Genomic DNA, 20,298 nt, shown 5'->3' with positions numbered 1-20,298 from the left:
TAATCACAAAATAAACTTTTAACAACATTGTTAATGTTTTCTTCATTGGTAAAAACTACCAAATCAACAGTTAAAAGGATTTTGAGCCGATAGCTGTTATGGCCTTGGCAAGATCGATGGAGACAGCGATCTGTTAGCGTATTCACCGCCCAAATAGCTATGTGGAATTCTCTCATTTAGAGATTAAACTCACGTCGTTTGAACTTTGGCCAAGGTCATTATTTACTTTTTATGATGTTTATATACGAATGATGTTTAGTGATGTATATATTGGTTTTGGGTCGTCCTTTCCGCATATCTCGTGGGATTGTAAGTTGGAGAGACGGCCGTGATGGCGGGGATGGGTTTGGAATTCTTTCAAGCAGGGATTCAACCCATGTCCTTATAAAAGGTCTTTGGCGTCAGGAAGACAGGTCAGACAACCCCCCTGGAGGTCACCGAGTCCGATCGGTGCAGTGGTGCAGCGATCGGTGCAGCCGTTTGTGCGGCACCCGGGAAAACAACATCGTCACAATGAAAACATCGTCACAATGAACGTTATGCGAACGCGAATGTTTTGTGGGAGTCCAAACCTGAGAATGCTGGAGACCAAAGCTGAAGTTGGGAAAACTAAATAGACTATTTTACTCCTGGAGATCCCAGGATTATCCACCCAAAATATCGTTGCGATCGGTTCAGCAGTTTTTTACGGTATCTTCGAATGGACAGACAGACAGACAGACAGACGGACGGACATTTGGTGAATTATCGTTATATCAACTTTTTCTCTCAACGTTGGATTTAAAGGGCCACAGACACAGAAAATCATGTTTGGTTTAATTAATAGATATTGCTTCACTTAACACTTAATCGTCCTTTTTTTTTTGAATAAATATCACTCGATTGGCCCCCGCCACCCAAAAAACGGCGATTTGATTGCTCATGTGACTGGCTACGTCATCGAGGGAATTTTTGTTGCTGCTGGTAGTTTTTAGCTGGTAGTGGAGTCCCGCCCCTAAAATCGTGATGTTCATTCATGATGTCACCTGTGTGATGTAATCGAGGGAAAGGTTTCTCAGCACGCAATGATAACTGCCTGACCAAGAATCTTCTGATAGTCAAAATCGTTATTAAAAACTACCAGCAGCAACAAAAATTCCCTCGATGACGTAGCCAGTCACATGAGCAATCAAATCGCCGTTTTTTTGGGTGGCGGGGGCCAATCGAGTGATATTTTTTTTTTTTTTTAAAGGACGATTAAGTGTTGAGTGAAGCAATATCTATTAATTAAACCAAACATGATTTTCTGTGTTTGTGGCCCTTTAATATCAGACAAATTATATAACATTTCTCTGTGAGCATCATGTTTTTCATCCAACCGTACTATTGCAATAATCTGTCGTGTTTCAAACACACATCAGCTACCCTATTTTTTTTAGGTTTGGACTAGGGATTAGGATTTCCTCCTTTATGTTATCATTTATCGAAGTTTTGTTTTTTTGTCCAGACCACAGAAAGAATACCCAGGAGGTGTAATTCTCCGGGTATCCCAGTTGTTGTAATGTCACTCCCCGATTGAAAAAGCCTTTGTATGTCTCCTCCACTTTTATGTCTGGAGATGAATTTACTCTTTTTAGTACTACACGTGGAATATATCCCTTTTTGAAAAACTCTATTATTTATACTTTTCACATACGAGATTTTTTGGTATTGGTTTTCCTTTTTATGCTTGAAGCAACAAATTACCGTCATTCTATTTCTTTGTCGGAAATTTTATCATCCAACTTCTACAGAGTGCAATAACATTTTTTGCTTTCAGCACATGCATTTGAATCTTCATTTGTAAAATATAAAGCGTCCTCAAAAAGCTCCTCAATCTATCGTCTATTTATTAGACAAAATGTTAATTTTTTTTTTTTTTTTTTTAACATTGAACTCACTCATTTTATCTTTAAAATCACTTTACTCATATCTTTACAAACTCTTCATCTGTTTTCTCTAACATCTCTGATTTCTTCTTCATTCAATACTTTATTCATTTATTACATAAAAATGTATTACACCTCTTTCCAAGAAATCTTTGTTGACTGAGTAGCCACATCTATAACCCTTTTCATATCTATTTCAATATCCATCTCGATAATGTTTGTCTGCAATTCTATGAGGAAGAGTTTGGAGGAATAATATGTGATTTATGACATTACTAAAACACTGATTTTTGAGATTTAAAAAATCTCAATTTGTCATATCGAATCATTTATTAGGCAGAAAACCTTTCATCCCCACTGCCATTTAACTCTTGAAGACCTTTTTCCTCCTTTTTTTCCGGTTTCCGGTTCCTCGGGCGAGTGAAGCGTACTTCGAGCTCTCCACGGCATCGAAGTTTAAGTGTTTTCCCATTCTTATCTTTGTCAAATTTCCACTGGTTATTTTGCTGTGTATGTGTTATTGTGTGTTTCTGGTTGGCCTTGGTTTGTAATTCGTACAAACTTGTGTGTAGTTAATCGTTTTCTGAGTCGTACCTCGTGCGCGGCCTGGTAACTTGGGGCTTCCCTCCCCCCGTCGGTGTTTTGTCGGTTTGGGTTATTTCCTTCGCTGTATTGCTCGTTTCTTTTATTTTATTTTCTCCCCCTCACCTCACCAGACAAAGAATTCTACATTGATTCTTTCTCTCCTCCCGGACACGTGCTTGTTCGCTCTCCTCCTCGTCTCGGCTTGTGCCCCGCCCCCTGTATCTCGTTTCTCTTCCGCCTCTGCTCCTTCCTTCTCAAATCCACGTTCTCGCTTGGAGACTTTTCCCAGATTGGTTTTCATGGTTTTCATGGTTCTGTTTGGATATTGTTGGAATATGTTTAAACTGCAGCCGTGATGCTGACGCCGCCCCCCCCCCCCCCCAGAATTTTTTTAAACGTTTCCCAGTGTGTACCCTGGTCAGAATAGGTACACCATATCCCTGCGTGTCGTAAGAGACGACTAAGAGGGTTGGCGTCAGGAAGGGCATCCGGCCATAAAAACATTGCCTCAAAAAGAGAACCATGACAATTACAACTACATATTGGCAGGGTGCAGCCGGAAGTGGAGATCGGTTTCTGAGGTTTGGGACATGGAATGTAGGGACAATGACAGGGAGATCAGGAGAAGTGGTGGAAGTATTGGTCAGAAGAAGAGTGGACATATGTTGTGTGCAAGAGACGAGATGGAAGGGAAGTGGTGTGAGAATGGTGAAGGGTAGGCAGGGACAGAAATACAAGTTTGTGTGGCAAGGGTGCCCGGAGGGCGTGAATGGTGTTGGTGTCATGTTTTCTGAGGAGTTTGTAGACAGTGTGGTGAGTGAGACTAGAGTGAGTGATAGGTTGATGATGGTGAAAATGATGATTGGAAAGCTCTTGGTGATCGTCATCTCGGGATATGCTCCGCAGGTTGGTCGAAGCAATGAAGAGAAGGACAAGTTCTGGTGTGCGATAGAGAAGCTGATGGAAAACGTGAAAGATGAGGAAGTTGTTGTGGTGGGAGGAGACCTGAATGGACATGTGGGAAGGAGTATGGATGGTTTTGAGGGAGTTAATGGGGGTTATGGATATGGTGTGAGAAATGGAGAAGGTGAAAGGATTTTGGAGTTTGCTGATGGAGCTGATTTGTTGATTTGTAATACTCAGTTCCAGAAAGAGGATAATAAGCTTGTTACATACACGTCAGGTGGGTCGACGACAACCGTTGACTACCTGATGGTGCGTAGGCGAGATAGGGGGCACCTCCAGGACACAAAGGTGATCCCGGGGGAGGAGGCTGTTTCACAGCACCACTTGGTTGTCTGCGACATAAGGGTGAAAGGTGCGAGGAGAGCTCGGCGGGTGAAGTACCAACCAAGAATGAAGGTGTGGAGGTTGAAAGAGGTGACAGTAAGGGAGGCATTAAAAGAGAGGCTGAGTAGGGTAGAGGATGATGTGGTTGAGCTTGAAAGTGGTTGGATGTCAATGAAAGCTAGTCTGTTGGGAGCCGTTGGTGAGGTATATGGATGGACAAAAGGTCCACAGAGGCACTCGGAAACATGGTGGTGGGATAATGAAGTTGGAAAGAGGATTGACGAGAAGAGGAAGAAGTTCAAGGAGTGGCAGAAGGCTAAGGGTACGGGAGCAGAAACAGCGGAGCATGAAAGTTATAAGGCAGCCAGGAAGGCTGCAAAGAAAGAGGTAGCAAAGGCGCAGGAGGCATGTAGGAAAATGTTCGGAGAACGCTTGGATTCGGAAGAGGGTCAGAAAGCAGAATTCAGGATTGCAAAGCACAAAGCGAAAGAGAGGTGTGATGTGATGGGGGTGAGTTGCTTGAAGGATGAAGTGGGACAAATTGTTGTCGACCCAGATGGAATTAAAGGAAGATGGAAAAGATATATGGAAATGCTGTTGAATACAGAGAATGAATGGGATGGCAACATAGAGAGTAACCCAGTTTTAGGACCGGCAGAGAAGATAACTGAGAAGGAAGTTGAGGAAGCGATAAAAGCAATAAAAAAATTTTAAAAACCACCTTTAGAGGCCATTTTTCCCCGCAAGCGGGGGTTGGCCTTTTTCGGGAACTGTGGTTGTTGTTGTTTTTCGGTCCCCTTTTTGAAGCAATGTTTTACGGCCGGATGTCCTTCCTGACGCCAACCCTTTTTGCCGCCTTTAACGACAAACAGGGAATTACCAGTGAACTGGTACTCAATTTGCCGACCTCGGAAGGATGACAGGCTGAGTCAACCCCCCTGGCGTTAATTCAGCGATTGACCGGGATTCGAACCCAGGATCCTAGGATCCTAAGCCGGCACCCTAGCCGCTAGCCCAACACCAGGGATCAAGCGATAAAAGCAATGAAGTGTGGAAAAGCGGGAGGGCCGACGGGAGTTGTGGGAGATATGTTGAAGGCAGCAGGAAGTTGGGGTGTGAAGAGAATGACAGAGATCTGTAATCTGGTGGTGAAAGAAGGCCGCATTCCAGTGGATTGGGAACTGAGTACCCTCGTCCCTCTATACAAGGGGAAAGGTGACCCTCTGGAGTGTGGCTCGTACCGAGCGATAGTTATTGGAGCATGGAATGAAGGTATTGGAAAGGGTGTTGGAGAGAAGGATAAGGAAGAAAGTGAAGATCGACGAAATGCAGTTTGGATTTATGCCAGGAAGAGGAATGACAGATGCGCTTTTCATTGTGAGGCAGTTGCAGGAGAAGTACATGGAGAAGAGGAAGAAGTTGTTTTTGGGGTTTGTTGATCTGGAGAAAGCATTCGATAGGGTTCCACGCAAAGTAGTGACATGGGCATTGAGGAAGTTAGGAGTGGAAGAATGGTTGATCAGAGTAGTGATGGCAATGTACAAAAGAGCGCGCACAGCTGTAAGGACGAAGGACGGGAACAGTGGTGAGTTTGAGGTGAAGGTGGGAGTGCATCAGGGGTCGGTACTAAGTCCACTACTATTTGTAGCTGTGATGGAGGTGCTGGCTCAGAACGTAAAGGAGGGTTTACCGTGGGAGTTGTTGTATGCAGATGATCTGGTGTTGATTGCGGAAAGTATGGATGGACTGAAGGAAAAGATGAACAAGTGGAAGGAATGTATGGAGACAAAAGGTCTGAAGGTGAATATCGGAAAGACGAAGGTGATGGCAAGTGGTAAAGCATGTGGTGAGGTGGAAAGAACTGAGAAGTGGCCATGTGCTGTGTGCAGGAAGGGTGTCGGAGTGAACTCCATTCAATGTACAATGTGCGCTGAGTGGGTTCATCAAAAATGTAGTGGTCTGAGAGGGTCATTAACCAGTGTGGCAGCTACATTCAAATGTAAGGTGTGCACAGAGGGAGCTTCAGATGGATGAAATGTTGAGTTGGATCTTGGAGACGGCGTGAAGCTGGAAGGTGTGAAAACATTTTGCTACCTCGGAGACATGCTGAATGGAGAAGGTGGATCAGACTCGGCAACGGTTGCTCGAGTGAGATGTGCATGGAAGAAGTTTCGGGAACTGAGTGGCGTGCTGATGAGGAGGAGAGTCGCTGAAGCTGAAGGGAAAGGTGTATGCTGCATGTGTGAGAAGTGTTATGATTTATGGGAGCGAGACATGGGTAATGAACGTAGAGCAGCAACTCAGGCTGGAAAGGGTGGAAATGCGAATGGTTCGATGGATGTGCGGAGTATCGTTGAGAGAGAGGAAGACAAATGATGAATTGCGAAAGATGATGGGAATATTGCTTGTGATTGATGCTGTGAAGAGGAACAGGCTGAGATGGTTTGGTCATGTGTTGAGGAAGGATGAAAGTGACTGGTTGAGAAGAGTGATGGAAATTGATGTACAAGGAAGTAGAGGACGGGGAAGACCGAGAAAGACTTGGCTAAAGATGGTGGAAGAAGAAATGCGGGCAAGTTGGTTAACAAGGAGAGATGAAGAAAATAGGGCAAAATGGAGAAGATTGTCACGGGGACCGCAAGGCTAACCCCCGCTCTAGCAGGGAAAATGGCCTTAAAATGCATGTTGTTGTTGTTGTTGTTGTTTTCCCTCTTCATCCTGTTTATCTTCTGCTCCCTCTCCCATCTCTCCTCGCTCTCATCCATGTCTTCTTCCTTGTCTTCCTCTTTAACTTCCTGAGTTTCTCTCACAACCCATGAAACGCCTCTCCACAAAATATCCAACATTTATTCATCTGGATTTTCAGATATTCTTGCATCCAAAATTATTTTATTCATAATAGGAAACCAATAATATTTGTTCTGAATTTCTAAAATAACTTTAGATTTTATCAACTTTAAAACCTTTCTTTCTTTAACACTTTATTTAAACCTACATTTGTAGGTTTATCAACATCGGTATAAAGCCAATATTCCACTGAAAATCTCCCACCACTTATGTTGTAGAACATGTTTCTTAAAATACTGAATACCCTTTTCTTGTAGATATTCTTGGACACAGAAATTATAATTTTCTTGCAGCATTCTTGCTGTCATTTATTTATCAAAATTTTGTTTCAGAAACATGAGAGATTAATATGAAAGGTAATACTTTTAATAGTTAATACGTTAAAAATACCATCTTCCCATTGTTAAATTGGTTTGTATTCCCCGATTCGGTGTACTGGAAAGTAATGTCGTTTTTTTTAAGCTATGGAAACGACATTACTTTTCGATACACCTAATATGTAAACTCGTTTTCTTTGCATTTTCATCATATAAATGATGGTGAAGCTGTTATTAGTCCCCTACCGCCTCTCCGGAGGAGGGGACTGTCGGTTTGCACGCCGTCCCTCCCTCCATCCGTCAGTCCGTCAGTCTGTCAGTCCGTCACGCAAAGAACAGTTTTCCGGACTTTTTTTCTAAACGCTTAATGCTAATGATTTCAAACTTGGCACATCGTTTCCTCATGATAAGTTACAGATCAAGTTCGAACTTCACGACGTTTCGATCATTTTTGACAAAGGTATGGCACTTTGAACTTTGGGAATTCTGATAATTCTGATGATCCTTAACTCAGTGCCATTTTAAGTTTTAATTTCCTTTAAAAAAGATTTTCTCTGCAATAATAGGACCGATTGAGATCTAATTTTCACCGTACAAGGGGCTCGGTCTGTAGGATATTTTAATGGCAATTATGACGTCACAGGTCACGTGGTTCGGGCGCCATATTGTTTTTCGTGAAAACACGAAAACCCCATTTTCTCTGCAACGGCTGAACAGATCGAGGCCAAACTTTGCAGGCAGAATCGCATACCCATGACGAACAAAAAAGTCAGCGAGCATGACGTCATGCGTCACATGGTTTCAGGGTTATGACGTTTTTAAGCATGAACCTTTAAAACCGAGCCCCTCCCTCATTTTTGATCCAATCGAGGGGAAACTTCACAGATCTGTTCCGCATCTCAGTCTACTAAAATGTCCTTTTGGAATTTGCGATAGCTCACGTGGTTTGGCAGATATCGTTAATTAAACGAAAATATTTTTAAAATGGATATCTCTTGAATCGCTTTATTGCTCGACGTGAAACTTCATGCTACAGTAGACGTCATGAAGAGTAACAAGTGTGCAAAATTTCAAGATGATTGGATGTACGGTCTGGAAGCTAGAAGTTGTTATTGCGTGAAGAAGAAGAGGCGTTGTGTGCAGATTTTTTTTTTTTTTTTTTTTGTTTTGTTTTGTTTTGTATACAAGATCGAGGCTCGTGAAAGAGCGAACATTAATCACACAGAATGACAAACCGACACATAAAACATATAACATCGGGAGCGGTAGACAAGATGGGGAGAGAGGGGGAAGGACACAAACACAACATTTGAGAGCAGGGACCGAGAGACATGGAGACATCGAGAGATCTGAGAGAGGGCGAGGGCTTTGTGGGGGGGGGGCATGGGAAGGGGGCGGTGGGAGAGGTATAAAACATATGGACACTGCCAGGACTTCCAGGAAAGAAGTTGGAATTTCAAACAAGGTGGATCTGGGGTGAATTAGCTGGGGTAGAAAAGATCAAGGTTTTGGATGAGGGAAGATAAGAGATGGTGGTGAACAGCTGTTTTAAAGACCTGGAGGGAGGAGTGGGATTGAAGTGAGTGAGGGAGTTTGTTCCAGAGGCGGGAGAAAAGAGGAATGAAAGAGTGAAGGTGAGCAGAGAGCCGAGATTTCGGCAGTTTAACCATCAGAGGGTTGCTGGCAGATCTTGTGCGACCTGTAGGAATATTTGGGGGACAGAGCACAGAGAGAGCTGGGGGTGCAAGGCCGGAGAGGAGTCGGTATAAGACAGAAAGACCACCTACCTGCCTGCGGTGAGTGAGTGAAAGGCCCTCAGAGATAGCTTCATCGCGGGAGATTCCAATAATTCTGAAAGCTTTGGTTTCAACAGCGTGAAGCCGAGCTAGGTGTGAGGCAGGAGCACCGGCCCATAGGGGAGAACAGTATTCCATTGAGCTGCGGATGAAAGCCTTGTATGTGGTGAGGAGCTCAGGTTTGCCGAGGAAGGACTTCACACGACGGAGGATGCCCAGTCGGCGACTGGCTTTGGAGGCCAGCTTGGAAATGTGGTTTTCCCAAGAAAGATCATGGCAGATAGTGAGACCCAAAAGCTTGAGCGACAGAACTTCTTGGAGAGGATTGTTGAGAAAGTAGATGGGAGAGTTGTCCAGTCGATCTTTTCGGAGAGACATGGTAAGAGTGTGAGATTTGTCAGGATTGAAAGACATGTTCCACTTGTTTGACCAGTCTGTGATTTTGTCCAAGTCTTCAGAGAGTGAGGAGGCTGCAGACTGCTGATCTGAGGGAAGAGGAATGGAGCGGCAGAGAGTGGAGTCATCAGCAAAGAGATAGAGAGGATTTTCAAGAGAGTCAGAGAGATCATTGATGAAGACCAGAAAAAGCACGGGGCCCAGAACACTGCCTTGGGGAACTCCAGCCTGAACAGGAAGAGGAGATGAGAGAAACCCATTCAGGGCCACACGTTGACGACGACTAGAGAGGAAGTCCGCCAGCCATGCGTGGAGATTTCAATGGATACCAAAGGAGGAGAGTTTGGTGAGCAGAGCGGGGTGCCAGACCGTGTCGAAGGCACGTGATATGTCGAGGGAGACAGCTCTAATTTCCTGTTTGGCATTGAGGACCTCCATCCATTGTTGAGACAGCAGAAGCAGCATGTCCAGAGTAGAGTGACCTGGTCTGAAACCAAATTGATGATCAGAGATCAAGCCATTGGAGAAGAGGAAAGATTTCATTCCGCAGCAATGATGGATTCCATGACTTTGCTTTGCTGATTTAATTATTTATCACATGTACAGACTGAAAGCATCGTTGGACACGACCTGTCGCGGTCATTTTAACCTCAAATAAAATTCTAATTTAAGATTTGTCAATATCTGAGGTATATTAACAAACGAATAAAACAGATTTGGTCAAATTCTGACTTTTTTAACTCGATCGCATTTGACAGAGTTGTGACAAGCTGAGGAAGAAGAAACCTCGCATTGGCTTCTCCAATGTGCCATAAAAAAATGGATATCTCTTGAATCGCTAGTACCTCAGACCGTGAGTTGGTAATAATTTATATAATTCACACAGTGCAATACGTGCAGGCCGCTCCACTGAGCGACCTTGCGGGCTTATCAACGAGGCGAGGCGTGACACACGTGTCTCAGCATACCTCAGATCAAGTTTGAAAACCAGCATCAACCGTGCATAAATTTGCATATTCGATCATTTTTGACAAAGTTATGGCACTTTGAACTTTGTTAGGGGACATGTATTGCAGCGCAATACTCAGAATGCTTGTTGATTTTAGCCTTATTAAATGATTACTTGCAAAATCGAAGATTTTTCAAGTATATTGGTTGGTCTTGTGCGTTATTCGGTCTGTTTTTGTTTATACTTGTTTGTCTTGTGATCTGTAGGCGATTGACAAGCAAATTCCAAACTGATTGTCATGAAACGTTACTAAATCGTAGAGGTAGTCACAACTGAAAAGCCCATTGATTTTGAGCTCAACGGTCATGAGGTCGAATTTCTGAAATCGTCATTTTTCATCCAATTGCCGTGAAAGTTCAACAGCATTTGCATATTGTCAATGAATTGGGAAATCGACCATTTTTAAGGTCAAAGGTCAAACTTCTAAAATCACATTTTCATCTGAAAAATCATCAATTTTCATCCCATCGACTTGAGCATTGATTAAGATCAAATTTTAATCTTCTTGAAATGGGAGAGTTGATGTATCCATAGCAACGTTTTTTTTGGTGGGGGGGGGGGGGTGAAAGGTGGGGTGTATTTTGCAAGTATCATGCTCTGCATGACGCCTTTCTTTTGTTTTTTTTATCATTGTGGGTAGAGGCCTTTGTTTAGTCAAAAATGTTTCACATAATTAATTAAACAATGCTCAATGTAGTCTTTATTGTAAATTGTACATGTATCCTTGAAGCATGATTGTGTGGTTTGTATGTTGTTGATACATTTCTCATGTATCTTGAGCTGGTTTTTATTGCTGTCCCCTTTGGTGCACCCTAAACGGGCTCGGTCTGATCACTATCGTAGTTCGTGTTATTGGATTGCTAAAGATTCGTGCACAATGTCCTCTTGGTTGGTGAAACTTGGTGGACAACGTCCTCTTGGTAAATGTGCAATTGCATATTGAGGTTATCCAGAGTTCTGTTTTCTAACCCACTTTTCTCACAAACGGGCATTCTAAAGCCGTGGGCGGTGGTGGGCGTCGGATGCTCAGGATGGCACTCTTGACAGGGACATATTGTTAAATTTCCAATGCGTTTGCTTCTAGTTGAAGGGTTAAAGATATGATTGTGTTTCTTCCATGACAGGTTCCTGCAGGAGCTCGGAACGCATGCATTGCATGAATGATGTTAATAAAATGTGCAATGTTGTATCTCAGATTGCCATTTCACCAGTGCCTGTCATTGCGGGTAACATTCATGGAAAAAGGCACATCTATTCTGGATCACAGATGACCTGACTATTGAGGTGGTGCAAATTTTGGGAATATTGTTGAGGTGTTTGAGAGTATATTGCAGGGATGGGGGGAGGGGTGGGGGAGGAGTGATGGTGGGGTGGCCATTTCCTGCACCCCCTGGGAATCGTTTTTATTTCTTTGTGAATCGCTTGATTTGCCAAGATAGCCGTTTTAAAACCAGGTTGAATGTACCACTGAGAGCACGATGGGGACATTAAAGCAGAATGTGCATGTCCATGAGGCTCAGTCATTGATCTGTTGAAATCACGCGGCTGACCTCGAAGATGCGACATTTGAACGACATGAAGCCTTCGACGTGGACCCGTAAGAATGTGATCTCGGAGAATTTGCTCGAGCCTAACGTTTATCAAAATAGTCTCCGCTCGAAGCTTGAAATTGAATTGGGTATTTCATTTTGTTTTGAAGCACTTGGTGTTTGTTGCACCATGAAAACTCCATGAAGGTCTGCACTTAACGTGTTTATCTTGCTTTACGGACACCGTAACTTGTTTTCTCTTCACCTCTGTTGAGGTGCATTTTAATGTGTGGCACCTTGATCCGAAGAATTTGAGTTTAATTGCTGACAGATACAAACATAAACGACACACTGCCATTCTTCTGGCTTGATCTGCTCGAGTACCTTATTTTTTTCAGTCGATTTCACTTGCTGGCATTTCGTTTTTGGAGGCCGTCATTGGCATGACAGGGATAGGTGTGCTCCCCTTGTAGTGAATGTGGTCATCCGGGAAGACCATCCGCGCTTCTCCATTTCACTGTGCTCGATGATGTAATGAGTGATCTTGTAGTAACGACCACACACCACTGATTGTTTTAAGTATTTTTATTTTTTCAAAAATTTAATTTCTGAATGAAGATCATTGGTATCCCATCACCAGTGTCCATTCACATTGTTGGTTCTTTTAAAACATGTCGAGGTGGTTTTTATTTTGTCGATTATACCATTTGTTCCTATCACTGCAGAGCCACCCAGAAATGGAGCCTGCGACTCCTCCGCAGTCACCATCTTCACCCAACACACCCACTAACTCACAGCCGGATGGAAACCTTCCAGCATCTGATGGTACTTGGGTTGTTATGAATATGCAGTACGTAATATTTTGGTGGTGAGAGTAGGGCAGGTAATTGAGTTTATTGTCGTCGTGTGCTCATGCCGATAAGATATCTTTCTCTGACTGCAAAGGCCTCGGGTATTCAAGATGCACTTGTTGTTTTCAGCTTTGGTAAGCACTGAGCTACCCCTGGATCCTAACACTCAAACGAGTAACCTTCTCATCACCTTCCTGAAATACTGCTCTATCGTCATGCAAGACACCAAAGGTGACCAGGGTTCAATGACCAAAGGGCACCTTAAAGTATAAGGATTTTTTTTTGACATTTTAAAAAGTCTCTCTTCTCTCACTGTGTGTGAAGTTGAGAGAATGCTGCCTGATGCTATCAAATGGGCTACAGTTGTGGCTAAAAATATTGGCACCCTTGCACTTTTTTCAAATAACTCACAATTTTCTCTAAAAAATAAGTTAAAAATTGACTAATGTATTTGGTCTCCACAATTCTTTATTTCACTGTTAATATTACAGAACCTTTGTTTTTGATTCAGAACTTAATATATCCTTTTAAATCTGAAAATAAAAAGACATGGCATTGACAAAATTATTGACACCCGAGACTTAATATTTGGTAGCACAGACTTTGGACAAAATAACTGCGGTAAAGGGCTTCCTTCAGCCATGAATGAGCTTCCTACACCTCTCTACTGGCAGTTTGTCCCAATATTCGTGTTCAAACTGCTCCAGTTCTCTCAGATTTGAAGGGTGCCTTCTCCCAACTGCTGTTTCAGATCTCCCCCCAGCTGTTCAATGGGATTTAGATCTGGACTCATTGCTGGCGACTTCAGAACAGTCCAGCGTTTTGTTTTGAACCATTCATGGGTGCTCTTTGAAGTGTGTTTGGGGTCATTGTCCTGCTGCAAGACCCATGACCATCGACGGAGACCCAGCTTTCTGACACTGGGGTGAACATTGTGCTCCAAAAGGCGTTTGTAAACTCCTGATTCCATGATGCCATGCACACATTCAAGGTACCCAGTGCCAGAGGCAGAACAGCAACCCCAAAACATCACTGAACCTCCTCCATGTTTGACTCTAGTTCTGGAGCATTGTAGACTGTAGGGAAGGTGTTCTTTTCTTTGAAGGCTTCATTTTTTTTCTGTAATCATAGAGATTATGTGCTTTACCAAAAAGCTCTAGTTTGGTTTCATCTGCCCACAGGATATTCTCCCAGAAGGATTTTGGCTTGTAACCTCCACCAAAGGTGGATGGAGGTTATGTTTTAACCCATCTGTCTGTCTTTCTTTTTCTGTCTGTCCGTTTGTGAACAAGATGTTTGAAAAAGTTGTGCATGGATTTGGACGAAATTTGGCAGAGATGTAGCGTATGTGACAAGGACGAAATGATTAGATTTTGGTGAAGATCCGGATTCAGATCCGGCTACTATAATTTTTTGTGATTCTTCACTATTGGGAGATTGGGCCAAAAAGAATACACATCAGGATATCTCAAAAAGTTGTTGACGGATTTGGACGAAACATGGTGGAACGGTTGGGTGTCTGGCAAGCATGATTCAATTCGATTTCGGTGAAGATCTGAATATGGATTCGGATATGAGAATTTTTTTAAAGTGATTCTTCACCATTGGGAGATAGGGCTAAAACCAACATGTAGCAGGATATCTCGAAAAGTTATGGATGGATTTGGTGAAACTTGGTGGACAGGTTGTGTGTGTGACAAGGAAGAATCGATTCAATTTTGGTGAATATCCGGATCCGGATCCAGCTCCTATCATTTTTAAAGTGATTCTTCACCATTTAGTGATATGGCCAAAACGAGGGGTAGATCAGGGTATGAAAGACTGGACCTATGGTGATTCCTGTGATTGGTTTTAATTAAATGTGTGTCTGTGTTGTGATTTTCTGTTCTACTCTGAGATATAAAACATAAACTGTTCACCAGGTGGAGGTATGCTCTATACAGAGTGCCGTTCTAGTTCAGGTGTGTTTTGGCAAACACCAGTTGGGCTTTCTTATGTCTCTCTCTCAGCAGTGGGGTCTTCCTGGGTCTGCTACCATAGAACCCCCTTTCATTGAGTTGGCGACGGACGGTGCGAGTTGAAACTGTCGTACCTTGTGTCTGAAGGTCAGCTTGAAAATGTTTAGCAGTTGATCGAAGTGCTTTCTCCATCATCCAAACAATCCTGTGCTGCAATCTTCGATCAGGTTTTCTCTTGCAGCCACATCCCTGGAAGTTGGCTTCAGTGCCATGGGCCTTAAACTTCTTGATAACATTGCGGTACGGTGGTCACAGGAAGATAAACGTCTCTGGAGATTGACTCGTAGCCTTGAGATTGTCCATGCTTGGCTACAATCTTGTGTCTGACCTCCTCAGACAATTCTCTGGTTTTCTTTCTTTTCTCCATGCTCATTGCGGTACACACAGTGACACAAAACAGCAGAATGACTCCTTTTCTCCAATCAAACGAGTTGAATGAGTGATTTTTATATTGCATGCACCTGGAACTCACCATAGGTGAGTTCAATTCCAAAGTAAAGGAGAATCACCTGTTTGAAATATAATTATTTCTAACAACTTCTAAAAGGTGCCAATAATATTGTCCAGACCATTTTAGTATTTCTGTGTGGAATAAGTAAAGATTTAGTAATTTTTTCATCTTTCTTGTTTTGTTCCACTGCAAACCAAAGAAATACAAATGTGGATTCCAAAAGATTTTTTTTAGTTTCAACAATTTTCTGGAAGAAATGGTGCATTATTTGAAAAAAGTGCAAGGCTGCCAATATTTTTGGGCACGACTGTACAGTGTACATGTACATCAAATATAAAGCCAGGTGTACACAGCCTGTGCAGCAAGAAAGTTCCACTAATTATCGACATGCACTTTATCAATCAGTGTGCGTGTGTTTGAGCACTGCTCTTCCGCACAAATTTTAATCCGCAACATCTATCTGCTCCTGTTCACTCACTTGCTCAACTAATTTGTCCCTCTGTATCTCCTCCTTGCCAGAGAGCAGCCCCTCTCCCCCATGGAATGGTGAAGCATTGAGCATAACGAAGCTTTGCCTTTCTCGTTTGGGGTTATTTTGTTTGGGGTTTGGGTCTCACTATCTGCCATGATCTTTCCTGGGAAAACCACATTTCAAATCTGGCCTCCAAAGCCAGTCGCCGACTGGGCATCCTCCGTCGTGCGAAGTCCTTCCTTGGCACACCTGAGCTCCTCGTCACATACAAGGCTTTCATCCGCATCTCAATAGAATACTGCCCTCCCCTCTGGGCTGGTGCTCCTGCCTCACACCTAGCTCGTCTTCACGCTGTTGAAACCAAAGCATTCAGAATCATTGGAATCTCCCGCGATGAAGCTAACTCCAAGGGCCTCTCACTCACTCACCGCAGGCAGGTTGGTGGTCTTTCTGTCTTCTACCGACTCCTCTCTGGCCTTGCCCCCCCAGCTCTATCTGTGCTCTGTCCCCCAAATAGTCCTACAGGTCGCACAAGATCTGCCTGCAACCCTCTTATGGTTAAACTGCCAAAATCAAGACTCTCTGCTCACCTTCACTCCTTAATTCCTCTTTTCTCCCGCCTCTGGAACAAACTCCCTCACTCTCTTCAATCCCACTCCACCCTCCAGGTCTTTAAAACAGCTGTTCACCACCATCTCTTATCCTCACCCATCCAAAACCTTGATCTTTTCTACCCCCGCTAATTTCACCCCAATTCCACTTTTTTGAAATACCAACTTCTGTCCTGGAAGTCCTTGGTCCCCTTGTGTTTTATACTTCTCCCCCCCCCCCCCCCTCCGCACGCCTCCTCCCCCCAAGCCCTCTCCCTCCCACACATCTCCCTGCTCTCAAATATTGTGTATGTGTGCTTCACCTTCTCTCCCCATCTTGTCTTCCACTCCCTCTCTTTATATATTTTGTTTGTCTGGTTGATTTGTTTGTGAAATAAATGTCAGCTCTTTCACGAGCCTCGATTCAGTATACAAAAAAAAAAAAAAATTGCATTCCACCATCACTGTGCTTCCAAGTTGACAATTACATTGAATTTTTCCCTCGTCCATAGAATGGCAGTTGTTTTGGAGATGTTCTGGTTTATTTAAAATGTTTGTCATAAATGTTCCACTGTTTGGTTGAAAAGGGCAGTAGAATTGGCACAAGGTTGGCTTTGGAGTGGGTGACTGAAGACGCTCGGTGACAGAAACGTAATTATCATCTGTGCCACGACTGTTGGTCTAATTGGAAGACGTTTCTGCTTGCAAATTGTTACAAGCTCGTATCGACCGTTATTTCCTTCACCGTGTAAAGATTGCCCTATGGCTTTGGTACCTGAGATGACTATTTATGTTCAAGCCGAAATTGAGCTTGAGAACGGTTTGCGATGATTGAACTCTAACACCACAACTCGTGTTTACTTGACTCATCCTCGACGGTGCTTCAGTTCTGACAATATTTTCATTTTGACTGCACAGCCAAGAGGGTCAATATGTCAATCGAGCGTGCAATAAGGCCATTCGGCCCATCTCCCCTGTGGCCCTTGCAGCACTCGAGCAGCGCTTTGGAGTATGGATGCGCGGTGGGGTTGGGGGAGGTGGAGAAGAGATGAGTAAGGGAAAACTGGGGGGTGGGGAGTCATTGAAGGATACAAGGTCGACAACCATATCGGGCACGTGACCTTGTGCACCTCAACCTGGGATCTCCACTAATAATGTAACGAGATGGTTTTATAAGGTTCTGAACGCCGTACTCATTAGTGCTGTTGAAAATGTGATGCACTCTCCATATCTCATCGGATTTGCTGTTTGTTCTGCACTGGTGATTGTACAAATATGAACATGTTTTGTTTCTTCTCTTTTCTTCTTTCCGCTGCCGTGTTTAATGTTGCTCGGTGTACGGCTCGGTCCTCGTCCGTCTCCCTAATAACTGCATTTCTGCACTGTTTCAGACGAGCATCGGTTGAACAGTGCCAAGCTGTGCTTAATCATCCTGACATGCATCGCCGAGGTGCGTTTAATACACTTATCGAGCCCGAATGCGTCTGCATCCCCCTCTGCATTGCAAACCGAACCTGCGTTAACAGTCTCTGTTGCCATCAATCTCTCTTGATTGTGTTTGAAACGATTTTGATACTCCCACGTGTTTTGCGTTGTTTCTGAAGGATCAGTATGCAAACTCATTCCTGCATGATGACAACATGACATTTCGCGTTCACCTGCATCGGATGGTGAGTGAGCAACTCCTCCTCCCCGCACCCCCTTTTCGTTTGCTTTCACTCTCCTTTTGTCTCTCTCTCACTCTCTCATCCTGTTTCCATTGAGTGGTGCCACATGACACCTGCCTTGTTCCATTGATGAGACATGCGCTTGATGTGCTTGCACTCATTATTGTTCCTACCTGTGGATTATATGACTTTTTAGAGTTGTCTTGTTATCGAGACTTGCCATTGTGGATTTTCTTTCATTAAAACCATTTTCTTCGCATCGCATGCATTGCAATCCAACTTGAACACCAGGTTTATGGAGGAAACGACTGTGTAACAATCTCATTTTGTTACACTAAGTAGCTGCAGCAAACTATAATTGAAGGCAATTTTAGGAAAGTTTGCCAAAGTACAAAACTAGTGAAGTTCCCGCAAACGCAGGTCCTCCACAGCCCCGAGTCTGCAGCCTTCGACGGCGACCTGCCTGCCATGCAGAGGTTCACCTGCGATGCATTGCTGATAATCGTGAGAAATGCTTCAGCTGTCAATTATTAATTTTGTATTCAGCCTCTGGCTGCTGGTTGCATCATTGCTGGGAATGCAGCTGTGCCGCTGATGCAATGCCCTGTGTTTCCAGCAAGCTGGTACTCATTTTGCCGACGTAGGGAGAATGACAGGCTGAGACAACCCACCTTGTGTTATTTAACGGACCCCAGACAGGGGTTCAGACTCAAGACCCTAAGATCTTAAGCCAGCCACCTTAAAACCGGGCATAGCCATCGATTATATCTACTTGCACACTGCTACCTTGAGCTGTTGAGCAGCACCAAACGGGACCAGGCCTTACACCCAGTTTGGTGCATGAGAACATTTGCTTCGTCAGAATGTTGTGCCCGTGCTTGCTTCACAAAATTTACACGCACCACATGCAGATGCTTTTTGAGTCGTTTGTAATGCACCATTGCTTCCAATTTTTAACATTCCGCAGTATGTTTATAAACGGGCCTTGCTTTGTGATTATTAAAAATGTATTTTGACTAATACACAAACGTTTGCATTCTGAGACCGAACGCAGATGGATGTTAGGCTATGAGCCAGACCCCCCAAATTGACCGGTCGGTACCATACAGATGGAGTAAGGCTCATTGTGATTTTTAGCAAGATATATGTCCCTAGATATGAAAAAGAAGTGATAGCAGTGTATAACTCTCGGCCATCTCTGTGTTATCACCCGAAATATTATTATACGCCCACTTCGCTTCGCCAAAAAATGTGATATTTGCTAAAATCGGAATAAATATGTTTTTAAGGACCACAGAGTGCCAATAATTTGCATACTGGATGCCAACTAATATAGTAATAGAAATATAGAACATTTGTGGGGGTTATTTATCAAATTTCTGATATAATGACAAAAAATATGTTAAATTTAGTGAAAAAGTGGTCGAAATCGCTTCGAGTTCAGAATTCACATTGTAAATTTTTGTCAATATTTCAAAAATGAAAACTCCCAGAGTAACATTTGACCCCTCAAAATCTTCGCAAGGAACCACTGCAATGGAATATATCATTACTTTGTAATATGGTGGTTGTTTGGGGCACATATTTTGGTAAAGTTCAAAATATGTTCAACCATACCCCATAATTTTGATATTATAGGTGCTAAAGGGTTAAACATTACTGTATTTGCATCTGTATTACCCAACTAAATTGTTACAATTTACCCAACTAAATTGTTACAATTACAAACAATCCGTCCACCCATATTACCCAATTTAGTTTGTACAACTAAATTGTACAAAAATGTACAATGTGAATTCTGAACTCGAAGCGATTTCGACCACTTTTTCACTAAATTTAACATATTTTTTGTCATTATATCAATATTTTGATAAATAACCCCCACAAATGTTCTATTTTCTATTACTATATTAGTTGGCATCCAGTATGCAAATTATTGGCACTCTGTGGTCCTTAAAAACATATATTTATTCCAATTTTAGCAAATATCACATTTTTTGGCGAAGCGAAGCAGGCGTATAATAATATTTCGGGTGATAACACAGAGATGGCCGAGAGTTATACACTGCTATCACTTTTTTTTCATATCTAGGGACATATATCTTGCTAAAAATCACAATGAGCCTTACTCCATCTGTATGGTACCGACCAACCCCCTTGGCTCATAGCCTATGTCTAAAACGATTCCTTTGTCCTTTGTTGAGGCATTCTCATGTTTGTTTATCTTTTTCTTTTTCTCATGTTTGTTTCATTTTCTTTCATTTTCTTTTTCATTTTCTGTCTCATTTTCTCATGTTTGAGGCATTGTCATGTTTGTTTCTTAATTTGTTTCTTTTTCCCCACCTTGCACCTGCAATTAGCCGATGAGACATCGCAAGAAGATTGTCGACAAGAACGTACCATCCCGTCCTTTAGCATGTGCTGTTCTAGGTGAGGGCCTTACCATGGTGTCCGTGTGACATGGCTTTTAGGGACCGGTTGCTTTTTTTCACACACCATTGGGGTCATCGGTGGGTTTTGACCTTTTTGACGTCGTGGGAAATGTTGTAATTGAATCTCCTTTCAATTTGTTG

General features: G+C 43.0%; 1 protein-coding gene across 2 annotated transcripts in view; it reads left to right on the top strand.

Annotated features, from left to right (window-relative positions):
* Window positions 1-20,298, top strand: part of ARMH3 (armadillo like helical domain containing 3) — a 128,042-nt gene that overhangs the window by 57,526 nt on the left and 50,218 nt on the right. For both annotated transcript variants that reach the window (XM_078772521.1, XM_078772522.1), the window contains exons 13-17: window positions 12,402-12,501; window positions 12,657-12,758; window positions 17,450-17,508; window positions 17,663-17,728; window positions 20,086-20,155. In XM_078772521.1, coding sequence (XP_078628647.1) covers window positions 12,402-12,501; window positions 12,657-12,758; window positions 17,450-17,508; window positions 17,663-17,728; window positions 20,086-20,155 — 397 coding nt within the window. The remainder of the gene's footprint in view (window positions 1-12,401; window positions 12,502-12,656; window positions 12,759-17,449; window positions 17,509-17,662; window positions 17,729-20,085; window positions 20,156-20,298) is intronic.

Source organism: Myxine glutinosa, chromosome 2 (genome assembly GCF_964187855.1).
Source record: "Myxine glutinosa chromosome 2, kmMyxGlut1.1, whole genome shotgun sequence".
In the NCBI taxonomy this organism is placed as follows: Eukaryota; Metazoa; Chordata; class Myxini; order Myxiniformes; family Myxinidae; genus Myxine; species Myxine glutinosa.
This window is presented reverse-complemented; position numbering and strand designations above follow the sequence as displayed.